This window comes from Salvelinus namaycush, chromosome 2 (genome assembly GCF_016432855.1).
Source record: "Salvelinus namaycush isolate Seneca chromosome 2, SaNama_1.0, whole genome shotgun sequence".
Taxonomy (NCBI): domain Eukaryota; kingdom Metazoa; phylum Chordata; class Actinopteri; order Salmoniformes; family Salmonidae; genus Salvelinus; species Salvelinus namaycush.
In genome coordinates this window covers 64,487,620-64,500,594 of record NC_052308.1, presented here as the reverse complement: position 1 = coordinate 64,500,594, position 12,975 = coordinate 64,487,620, and the positions used below count along the sequence as shown (strand labels likewise).

Below are 12,975 nucleotides of genomic sequence, written 5' to 3'. Positions count from 1 at the left end.
GTTCTTTAATATTCTAGTGGTTTGGTAGGCAGTTATTTTGCGGCGGTTTTTAGCCACCGAAATAATGAAATGACTATTGGATTTGGGTAAGCTCATTAAGTATCAGAGGGCTACAAGCCAGCACAGAAACCACAAATGAAAGGAATCGGGACTAGAATCTGTACGTGTTGCAGCAAGCTCAGTACAAAAAAGTGTGATGCTTTAATACACTTTTGAAGCTTTTCTGTGTTTAAAAATATAGAAGATAAACACTGAACAGGGGGAGAAAAGGGAGGGACAAAGGGAATGAAAAGGTGGAGGCTAAGTCTTGCCCCCCTGGGGAGAGGCTCTGATCCTCCATAACAATGGTCTCCTTCTGAAAAGGGTGGTCCTCCATAATTGTTAACATTAATCTGAAGGAAAGCCTAAACAAAATTACATTTTAATACACGTCTCCTGGACCTCATGGATTTCCAATAATCCCATAAATCCTGTTCGGAGCAGCGCAGAGGGGGAGAGAGAGATAACAGGGGAGGAGTAGGGTGAAAGCTGAAGCGGACTTTGGTTCAATCTGTTTTTTTGGACTTGTTCACAATGCTCACTATCATACAGGTGAATGGCACCGGTACTTAACTATTGGTCAAGGATAGCCAAATGGAAAACACAGAGAAACTTCAAGACAGATTCCAAGGGTTTGTGATAATGAACGTTTATCAGAGTGTGACTGTGCCCTAATGTGTGTCCTGCTGGCGATAAAGTGAGTGGCCCAAGCTGATGCTGCAATCTCCAAGGCCATCCAGCCTGCTAGGCCTTGCCCTGGCACGGGGGAGATCGATGCCCCCTCTGTTTAAATAGCCTTAATTTATAGCAGGCCTAGCAAATGGAATAGTCACTGGCCATTGATCCGTATGGGCCGAGGTGCTGGATCGGAGGAAGGGAGGGGATGGCTCAAAGTTCCCTGGAGTCCCATGCATGATTATTCATGAGAGGGGGAGTTACCAAACCCAATTACCAGTTTAAAAAGACAACACACTTTGTGTGCGTGCACACACACACACACACACACACACACACACTCAGGTCTCAAACACACACAACAATAGTGTTCACCAAAGACCACAGCAGCTGCTGATATCGATAGAGTTCCTATAGAGGTAATGTTGTAGTCAAAACGTGAGCAATAGGACTACAACAAATACAGCGTAGAAATGACATCCAACTGCTCATCTCCGCATTCATGTGTCCTTCTGATACAGATCTGAATTTGAGCCCAAAGGCACTCCACATTCAGGCCAGAGGCACTCCACATTCACGCCAGAGGCACTCCACATTCACGCCAGAGGCACTCCACATTCACGCCAGAGGCACTCCACATTCACGCCAGAGGCACTCCACATTCACGCCAGAGGCACTCCACATTCACGTCAGAGGCACTCCACATTCACGTCAAAGACTATCTACAGTACCTGGATCAGACTGCTATTCAGCCTGGATTTACTGCTCTCCTGAAGAAGATTCACTGGTTATCATGGCGATTATATAGTCATTTTGCATGGTGAACCGAGATATTTTTAAAGGATGAAAATAATGGCAAAGACGGAGGAAGCCAGCCCAGCAGAAAGCTAAGTAATGCAATTAGTCGGCTTGATATTGCAGTGTGTTTTTGAGGATGTGTGGAAATCATTGTTGGAAAGCCAGTACTTTAGAGTAAGCAGAGGTGGTTGGTTCATTGAAGCGCTCATCTGCATTGATTTCAAATGACTAGCTCCGATTTTGACAGAACCCAGATATCCTTTTTAGAGGTCAATGGTCGCATGTCTAATTGGCCTAGTTAATTTCCTGTGTGCAGTTAATTAATTCATGATGGATTACTGATTAAGACCAAAAAAACATTCTAAATAGCACACCTGCCTCATTTCGCTCCTGCTACAATGGTGTGGACGTCAATTTAGTATTGATTTATTGTATTGTAAGATGGGATAATTATATTCCTCTCTCTCCATCTCGTGCCACGTGTGTGTGACCATGTGTGCGGCCTCCGCGTCCCTCTAACGAGGAACTGAGACAGGACAGGGGTGCGGTCTCGCGTGCTGAATCAACAACTGTGTGGGCACATGGGTCAGGGATCATCTGATACACAGACAGACATCAGGCCTCACCATCACATGTCATTGGTGGAACATCTCTTATGAACGGTGCCATGGAGAAAGAGCTCGGAAATGAAGACAGTGTTTTGAAGTCAAGCTTACCCGCTTAACCACAACACAGTGATATCATAAACACAGACGACGACTGATATTCTTTCCTAAACATACCATGGAGGTCAGGCCATGCAGCTGAGCAGGGTTGGCTCTTTCTGGGGGGGGGGGGGGGGGGCATGGCAAATCTCATAACTTGCTTCCTGGAAACATTTGAAATGGGCATCCCTTCTAGGTTTTCATATCTGAGGAATGTATCAAATGTTCTGCTTTTATCCACAGCAGTCCCTGGACTATTAGGATAGAAAACGGAAGAGATGAAGTGCATCTCTCTGGTGGGTCTAGGTCGGACCTCTTGTACTAGCCTTTCTAGACAGACGGGTTGCCTCCCACAACGTAGGCCTATCAATGTTCTGGCTTACATGTCTAATTATACATCAGTTTGGCATAGAGGAAAGGGCGGAGTTGGGACATCCTGCTTTCCTACATCACTGCCTTATCCACTTGTTACCATAGCGTTAAACATCACCAGGACACTAAATAGTATCTAGGAAGATGGAGATCATAGAGGTTATTTTTAATGAGTGCATTTCGCAAGTGGCTAGTTTGCGTCAACCACCACAATGGTTTCGCCTGCAAACTTTGGTTTTGAATTACAACATTCTGGCATGTCTGCCTTGTGATTTGTTGGGAGAGTCAGTCTGAAGAGAAACATCCAGATTTTATTTTCTTTTGGAAGTTATGGCAATCTGCCATTAATCCCAGACTTAGTGCTGTTGCTCTTAGCTCTGGGTTTCCGATACTACTCTTATACAAGCCATACTGATGTTTAACTCCAGGGGCCACATCTAGAGAAGGGTTTCCTAAACTTGGTCCTGTGGGCCCCACTAGGTGTTTGCCATAGCACTACACAGCTGTTTCAAATGATCAAATGTTGATGAGGAGTTGGTTATTTAAATGAGCTGTGTAGTGCTAAGGCAAAAACGTTCACCCAGAGGGGGCCCCAGGACCGAGTTTGGGAAACCCTGGTCTAGAGCGTCACATCAGGGTCAAGCCCTGTACATGGCATAGCTCCTCAAATGGATCTACTATTGTGTGCTTATGTATTGGACACGGATATGAACAAGAGTCTCCTCTCTCTGGTTTAGTAGATTCAAGTCTGGCTGTTCTGTACAGGGCACTATCCGACCTGGTTTACTCTATCTAGCCTCTCTCTGTCGCTCCAGTGAGCCACTGCTCATCCACTAACAGCTCACTCTATAGTCCCAGTTCAGGCAGGGGGTGAGCGAGCCATAAACATCTAATAAGGAACCGTTGGGGTTCTCCTCAATGAGTCAGGTCTACTAACCGTGTACTTTGGGGTTAGGGTTGGTTTGTCTCGCACTGCTCCATGTCACAGCGCCTCAATGTCATTCAGTGTTACAATGTATCCTTTCAGAGGACTCTAGACCATCCTCTATCCCTGACAAGGACATCTATAGGACAGAGGAAAACCCATGACTATTTTGGGGTACCATAATTAACATAGCTCTCCCATAAAGCCCAATACCACAAACACAGCCATATAGCACACAGAAACAGCCATAGACCAACCCAACAGGGAGGCAGAGTTTGTGGGATTCGTAGCAGCAACTAGGCCGACCATGATAGAGTTTCTGCAGGCCTATCCTGCATCGGAATCATTCACGAACTTGCACTATACTAGCAGGTGTACACACACACACACAAGCCGCTTTGCTTCATGAGCGCACCACACACATCGACATGGTCACAACTCAATTACAGACATCTCCACAGGGACCGGACTCCACCTTGACCAATGGGCCTTGTAATTGGGCAGCCTGCCACCTGTCATCCTGAGATAGCCCAACAGTGTCTGTAGTGTAGTAGCTAGCTGGCCATGATCCTGCTGATTTCCCACGATGCAGCACATCATTTACGGGCCACTTGATAGCCCCATCACAACACACTCCTCTCAACAGCTTTAACTCTTAAAATACACAACCAATGGAGACCCTAGTACCACCCCTAACATTTTCATCCATCACTGTCAATCTACAGCGCCCTCCTGAATTGTTATTTATCCAACCTTTATTTAACTAGGCAAGTCAGTTAAGAACAAATTCTTATTTACAATGGCCTAGGAACAGTGGATTAACTGCCTTGTTCAGGGGAAGAACGACAGATTTTCACCTTGTCAGCTCGGGGATTCGATCTAGCATCCTCTAAGTTACTGACCACTAGGCTACCTGCCGCCCCAACCCGCAACCTTGGAGTCAAAATAGTGGCCCGTAAATTATGTGCTGCATCGTGGGAAATCAGCAGGATCATGGCCAGCTAGCTATCAGGACCATGATTGGCACCCTAGGTAAATATGAACAAAAATGGCTGTGAAAAAATGTAAATGTTGTTTATCAGCTTGATCTTACTCAAAATATCATATGAATCTAACCTTTAATTGAGTTAAAATTGTTCAAAGAAAAATCATCAATAAATAATTATTTTATTTAAAAATATACGTCACAGTTATTGGCACCCCTAAAAATTCTTATGAACAAAATCTAATTGATGTATATTCCGATTAAGATATTACTTTTTAAAGTTAAATGTGAATCTTTGGGAACTTGTGTTCATCCATGAGTTCCTGTTTCACTGGGGTATAATTATGAGGTGACACAGGCTAAACTCACTTACGTCATCCATCAACATCAGAAAGGCCAAAGACAAATTAAACGAAACAAAAAGGGTTTTGACCTTCACAAATCAGGCAAAGGCTATAAAAAGATAGCTACACCTGTAAAAATACGCATAGCCACTATTAGGGCAATAACTAAGAAATGTTTAACAACTGGAGCTGTGATGAACCTGCCTGGAAGAAGACGCAAGTGTATTTTGCCCCCAATGCACAGTGAGAGGGATGGCTCAAGAGGAATTGTTTTTGCCCAAGGACCGCAGTTAGAGAATTGCAAAAGTTGGTTACATCAAGTCTCCAAAGCTACAATTAAAATCACTACCTATATGCCAACAAGTTATTTGGAAGGGTGGCCAGAAGAAAGACTCTGCTGTCACCAACCCACAAACGGAAGCCCCTGGAGTTTGCTAAATGTCATTGGAACCAGGTTTGATTGAAACTATGTTCTATGGTCTGATGAGACTAAAATAGAGCTTTTTGGCAACAAACACCAGAGCTGGGTTTGGCGTAAAAAGAGCTCTGCAGAAAATAACCTAATCCCCACTGTGAAGTATGGTTGTGGAGCTGTGATGTTGTGGTGCTGTTTTACTTCCAAAGGCCCTGGGAACCTTGTTGGGATACCTGGCATCATGGACTCCAAGTACCAGGAGATTTTAGGTCAAAACCTGGGTGGCTGTTGGATCTTCCAGCAGGACAACGATCCAAAGCATCAAGCAAAAAAAAAATTGTTCACTGACTATAGAATCAAGCTTTTGCAATGGCCATCCCAGTCCCCTGACCTAAACGAAATTGAAAACCTGTGGGGTGAGCTGAAGAGGAGAGTCCACAAGCGAGGACCAAGGACTCTGAAAGATCTGGAGAGTTTCTCTATGGAGGAATGGTCTCAAATCCCTTCCTGTGTTCTCCCACCTCATCAAACATTATAGGAGACGACTCCATACTGTTATCTTGGAAAAGGGAGGGTGCACAAAGTACTAAACGCAGGAGTGCCAATAATTGTGAGATGCATGTTTTTGAATAAAATCATTATTTCTTGCTGACGATTTATTTCTTTGAACAATTTTAACTCAAAAGGTTAGACTGATATGATATTTTGAGTGTCAGATCAAGCAGATAAACAATGACATTTATTCACGGCATTTTTTGTTCATATTTACATAGGGTTCCAATAATTCAGGAGGGCACTGTAGATCACCCTGTAGTAAATAACAGTAGGCCAGGGACCATTAAGCAGATTCTTTTTCTTGAGCGGATGGTCAGAACATAATTACAAATCATTTGTAGACAGCATATTGACCGTAATCCCAAAGATATTTGAATAAAACTATTTCAAACCTTGCTTACATTAGCATAGGATCACATATAGTTATATTATGTGTGGGAATACTTTGGAACAGATTATTATTTCTTTTTTAATTACAGTATTGTGTCCAACAATAAAAATAAAATAAAAATGTTTTGCAAAAATTCTAATAAAAAAATGTCAATCACCCATGGGGGAGGCCGCCAGCTGGGGAACCCTGACACACACAATCAAAACGGGTAGAGTAATTAAATGAATTGATGCAAAACAATGTATTCTTTGTAGAACATAAACTAGCCTAAATTATTTAGGCATATTTTCTAGCAGTGTTAGAGAAAGAATGTCCCTTTGTCTTACCCCAAAGAATCTCTCCTGTTTTGGAATTAATATATGAATTAAATGTTTATGGTTACAATATAATTCAGCGCCTGAAGCACAGTGTAGAAGCCTAATTTCTATGTCATATTAGCAAAAGTGTGTTAATGTCATTTGGGTGAATGTCTTGCCAATAGGGATACTAAGTCACCCGGCGAAGCGTATTGCAATGTGACACTTCGCATTATTGCCGCCATAGCTCTCCATAACAGACTCTATGAAACAATCAGGTAGCTAGTGCTGCAGGGATCTAACAGCACTTTTCATATAAGCCCTGGCAGGTGTAATAGAAACACAGAATTCCAACTGTCACCATTTACTAGAGAAAAACATTAAAATTCCACTGTCAAAGCACCTAGGGTTGGCCTGAAGCAGAGTTATAATGAATTTCTACAAATGGGGAACAATATAGACGGAGGCTAACCTTAACAAGGTTGAATGTGGAAGTCTCGCTGTAGAACGAATTGTCTCTACTAAAGCAGTAGACCGTGATGATGGTAATGTTATAGCAAGATGTTCCTGCCATACAGATTGCAAGAGATTGTTGATATACCGATTCCATTGCACAGGATGTATGAGTTGATATATAACAACGACTTTGTCTATATCAGCTAAAACTATTGTACAGAATTCTTGCCACCAACAAAATATTTAGGGCATACAATCATCGCAGATCTGTAGATTTTGTTGTGAGGATATAGAATCAATAGACCATTTGTTCTGGTATTGCCCTTATGTAGCCTATTTCGAGTCTCAGGTTCAGGAATGGCTGAAAAAAAATAACATTCATCTAAAACTTGCCTTAGAAATAGCATTGTTGGTAGATCTGGATAGACCCGGTCAGTCAATTACTAATATACTCTTAGTAAAAGTATTTTTCTTCAATTCGCAATGTGCAGATTCTATTCAATAGATTCAAATTGTATGTTAAACATCACAGCATAATTGAAAGACATATGGCACATAGAAATCCGAAGAGGATGGCCAGCAGAGATAGGAAGGACAGACTGAGGGAAACTGAAGGTTGGAACGTGGAACTGGAGACAAGTGGGAGAGGAGTTGCTGGGCGGGGGACAGAATGACGGCCAAAAATAAAAAGTACAAAATAAAAAGTCAAAATAAACAAAAAAAAGGCAGTTTGAATGACACTGAGGGGCAACGCTGTTACATCCATTGACTGTTTGCCTGAGGCTGAGGCCGAGGACGCACAGGTGCTTGCATGTACAGTACCAGTCAAAAGATTGGACACACCTACCCATTTAAGGGTTTTTCTTTATTCTTACTATTTTCTACATTGTAGAATAATAGTGAAGACATCAAAACTATGAAATAACACATATGGAATCATGTAGTAACCAAAAGTGTTAAACAAATACAAATATACATGCATTTTATATTTGAGATTCTTCAAATAGCCACCCTTTGCCTTGATGACAGCTTTGCACACACTTGGCATTCTCTCAACCAGCTTCATGAGGTAGTCACCTGGAACGCATTTCAATTAACAGATGTGCTTTGTTAAAAGTTGATTTGTGAAATTTCCTTCTTAATGCATTTGAGACAATCAGCTGTGATGTGACACGGTAGGGGTGGTATACAGAAGATAGCCCTATTTGGTAAAAGACAAAGTCCATATTACAGCTCACTTTAAGCTTACTTTAAGACATGATGGTCAGTCAATACGGTACATTTCAAGAACTTTGAAAGTTTCTTCAAGTGCAGTCGCAAAAACCATCAAGCGCTATGATGAAACTGGCTCTAATGAGGACCGCCACAGGAATGGAAGACCCAGAGTTACCTTTGCTGCAGAGGATAAGTCCATTACAGTTACCGGACTCAGAAAATGCAACCTAAATAAATGCTCCAGAGTTCAAGTAACAGACACATGTCAACATCAATTGTTCAGAGGAGACTACGTGAATCAGGCCTTCATGGTCTAATTGCTGCAAAGAAACCTCTACTAAAGGACACCAATAAGAAGAGACTCGCTTGGGCCTAGAAACACGACCAATGAAGACCAACCAAATTAATTTATTTGTAATAATGACAATTACAACAATACTGAAAGAACACTTATTTTAAATTAATATAATACATCAATAAAAATCTATTTAGCCTCAAATAAATAATGAAACATGTTCAATTTGGTTTAAATAATGCAAAACCAAAGTGTTGGAGAAGAAAGTAAAAGTGCAATATGTGCCATGTAAAAAAGCTAACGTTTAAGTTCCTTGCTCAGAACATGAGAACATATGAAAGCTGGTGGTTCCTTTTAACATGAGACTTCAATATTCCAAGGTAAGAGGTTTTAGGTTGTAGTTAATATAGTATTTATAGGACTATTTCTCTCGATACCATTTGTATTCCATATACCTTTGACTATTGGATGTTCTTATAGGCACTTTAGTATTGCCAGTGTAACAGTATAGCTTCCGTCCCTCTCCTCGCTCCTAACTGGGCTCGAACGAGGAACACATCGACAACAGCCACCCTCGAAGCAGCGTTACCCATGCAGAGCAAGGGGAACAACTACTCCAAGTCTCAGAGCGAGTGACGTTTGAAACGCTATTAGCGCGCACCCCGCTAACTAGCTAGCCATTTCACATCGGTTACACCAGCCTAATCTCGGGAGTTGATAGGCTTGTAGTCATAAATAGCGCATGAAGCATTGCGAAGAGCTGCTGGCAAACGCACGAAAGTGCTGTTTGAATGAATGCTTATGAGCCTGCTGCTGCCTACCATCGCTCAGTCAGACTGCTCTATCAAATATCAAATCATAGACTTAATTATAACATAACACACAGAAATACGAGCCTTTGGTCATTAATATGGTCGAATTCGGAAACTATCATTTCGAAAACAAAACGTTTATTATTATCGCAAATACCCTGACTCTGCGTGCAATGAACGCAAGAGAAGTGACACAATTTCACCTGGTTAATATTGCCTGCTAACCTGGATTTCTTTTAGCTAAATATGCAGGTTTAAAAATATATACTTCTGTGTATTGATTTTAAGAAAGGCATTGATGTTTATGGTTAGGTACACGTTGGAGCAACGACAGTTATTTTTCTGCGAATGCGAACCGCATCGATTATATGCAACGCAGGACACGCTAGATAAACTAGTAATATCATCAACCATGTGTCGTTAACTAGTGATTATGATTGATTGTTTTTTATAAGATAAGTTTAATGCTAGCTAGCAACTTACCTTGGCTTCTTACTGCATTCGCGTAACAGGCAGGCTCCTCGTGGAGTGCAATAAGAGGCAGGTGGTTAGAGCGTTGGACTAGTTAACTGTAAGTTTGCAAGATTGAATCTCTGAGCTGACAAGGTAAAAATCTGTTGTTCTGCCCCTGAACAAGGCAGTTAAACCCACCGTTCCTAGGCCGTCATTGAAAATAAGAATGTGTTCTTAACTGACTTGCCTAGTTAAATAAAGGTGTAAAAAAAGAATCGGTGTCCAAAAATACCGATTTCCGATTATGAAAACTTGAAATCGGCCCTAATTAATCGGCCAGTCCGATTAATCGGTCGACCTCTACTTGGGACAACGGGTGCAACGGTACCATAAGGACGTCTCTTACCCTGTCCTTCATCCTCCAGCTCTGGGCCAGGGCCTTGGAGCCCTCGATCTTCTCTGAGTGGCGTTTCTTCATGAAGGCCAGCGGCAGGTTCCAGTCGCTCATGTCCGCCTCCTCCTCCTCAGCCAGACACACGGCCGGCGAGTGCAGCAGTTCCGAGTCCATTTTCATCAGGGCCCTGAGAGAGAGATGGAGAGGAGGTCAGGTTGAGGTCAATGTTAAAAAAGGTTTCTTCATTCAATAATAGGATATAGCTGTACAGTATGTTTTTGTGTAACATTGAGGAATATGATAAATATTTAACATGCAATCTATTGTTGACCCAAACTATTCAACCATTTTAAGCTCTGCTTCCTAATGACTGGGACAGTTTGGGCAGCATTGGGTTAGCCATAGACCAGCTCACAATACCAGTCAGATGAGGAGCAGCTCTGGGTTAAAAACTACCACCACCTAGCTTTGGGACTCAACATCAGAAGTCTGTATTGATTGGACTCCCTGAGTTGTTAATCGTTCTGGTGGGTGGCAATGTTAAATAACCCTACCACAATATAGCTGCCCACACCAAAAAAAGCATTTCCTGTCAACAAAGGCATTTGTATAATCTCAAGGAGCTCTACTTACCAGACGTAAAGTGAAATGTGACCCTAGATATCAAATAAACGTCTGAATCCAACTTGTCTGAACCGCACCATATTCCAGCTGTGTAGACAGCACCATATTCCAGCTGTGTAGACAGCAGTAGATTTCGTGCTCGGAAGTCTCCCTTGAACTGCATGGCCTAATAGCTTCCTGCTGTCTAACTCAACATGAATATGGTGCTGTTCAGGCTAAAGTTGGATTCAGACGTTTATTTGATAGCGAGGGAGACATTTAACTTTACATCTGGTAAGTACAGTTTCTCGAGATTATACATATGCCTTTGTTAACAGGAAACGTTTTTTTGGTGGTTGGGTTATTTTCTGTTGCCAGCCACAATTCAGGGAGTCCAACCAATACACAGACTCCGGATGTTGTGTCCGTCCCAAAGCTAAACCACCACCAATAAATACCATGGACAATAATAATCAGCAATCTCACATCCCTAAACCCCATTCACCACAGGTGGCCCTGGTGAGTGGGATATGAACTCAACAGCGTTAGCTTCAAAACAAAGTACAACCATGCAAGACTCGTTTGTCATGATGTGCTGTAGTGAGCATATTATCGTTCTAATACGTACATAACTAGTAGTTACTGTATTTGCATTCGACACGGTTAACATTTGCTGTGTAAAAAGGTTTAACTCTGACAATGACGTCTCACCAGTGAATTCCCTTTAAATTAACTTAGCCGTCAAATGGTAGATAATATGCAGAATGGACTGGCTAACTTACATGGAAATGCTATTTTCTAACGGGATAGTACATATTGCAGAATGATACATAACATAATTGGAAATCGGTAGAACGTTATCAAACTGCAGAGGTTGAACCATGCTCGCGCGTGGCTGTTCTAGAGTTCGGGGTCGAGTTTGACAGGTTAGCTTGTGGCTAACTAGCAGACCCTTAGCCGACAACTAGCTAGTATTGTTATCACAGGTTTGTACTTCATGCTTGTAAAACTGCACGTGCTTCATGTTACTTGTGGAATTGCAAGCTACAGTAGTTAGATACACGTTTTAGAAAATAATGACTGGCAAGTGAAGCAAATGTGCAGAAATTGCCTTTTTCACAGGGTGGCGTGCAGCGTACAGACCTTGGCACGGTAGAATCCTCTTCGATACGGGGTGGGAAACCTTTCCGTCTCCTGACTATTATAGACGCGGTCGCACAGATAATTCTTGAAAGAAAATTGTACGGTAGCGTCCACAATTTGTAAACAATGTCGAACCCGACAGGTCCAAGTTCGACCGGTATGTGTTTGCAGGGAAATCTGCGGTTTCTCTCCCCACGGCTGCTCTTTGCTATGGGAAGGGGCTCGAGACGAGGCCCATCTTCACACGGACACTCTGCCACAACCACGCCACGCGCTGTCAGGCTCGAGCTGTCAATGACGCTTGTCGTATGGTCTTCTGACACAAACGTGTGTCGACGTGGCAAGTGTTGTAAACTAGTTGCCGTGAAATTAACAAACAATTCCAACTATTTCTCCAGAGACAACCGTTCAGCACTTCTGCAAGGGCGCCGCCATCTTGGGAAAGACCCACAATGCACTGTAGCACCCAGGCCTGGACTGAAGATGTCATTAAAAACGTCATCATGGTCAGTGAATGTCCCTTTCATCAAAATAAAAGTTAAATAGTCAAGTCAAGTCCTAAATATTCCATACAGTTATGTTGTGATGTCTCAATGCGATCCAAAAAGATACGTTTATTATTGCATTCTGTACATTTTGAGAGACTCATGTTGTTGAAAATCTTACTTTTTATTAAGCTTGCCCCACTATAGTAATATCTCATACTACATAGGCCTACCATGATAGTGCAAGTAGTGCCTTATCCCAAGATCACTGCGCAATTATAGACTACATCATGTTTTAAAGTGAAATCTTTCAAGATAGTGTATTATAATCCAAACAAACATAAAATACCTTAAATGGGCAATAACAAAGCACCCTCCCGCCCCTAATTCGGTAAAAAGCTAGAAGATGGAGCTGGAGAAATGTAATCACTCTCAAATTCATAGACAGGACTGACCAACACTAGGACTGACCATCCATGATATCAGAATGATAGTTTTAACCATATTTTGAGGCTATATAGTGTTTGTTTACATTTACTTTGTTTACAAACATTGGAGTAAAACAAGCTTATATTTTGGATCCTAATCGGGTAAAACAGTTGAACTAAGCTAATGAGGCA

The 12,975-nt window shown here is 42.0% G+C and overlaps 1 protein-coding gene across 5 annotated transcripts in view; it reads right to left on the bottom strand.

Moving 5' to 3' along the window:
- The window catches only part of LOC120066011 (regulatory-associated protein of mTOR-like), a 195,043-nt gene extending 182,730 nt beyond the window's left edge, over positions 1 to 12,313 (bottom strand). For all 5 annotated transcript variants that reach the window (XM_039017056.1, XM_039017073.1, XM_039017064.1 and 2 more), the window contains exons 1-2: positions 11,871 to 12,313; positions 10,137 to 10,311 (exon numbers count right to left, since the gene is read on the bottom strand). In XM_039017056.1, the coding sequence (XP_038872984.1) occupies positions 10,137 to 10,304 (168 nt within the window). In that variant the 5' untranslated portion in view covers positions 10,305 to 10,311; positions 11,871 to 12,313. The remainder of the gene's footprint in view (positions 1 to 10,136; positions 10,312 to 11,870) is intronic.
- Positions 12,314 to 12,975: the final 662 nt, after the last annotated feature.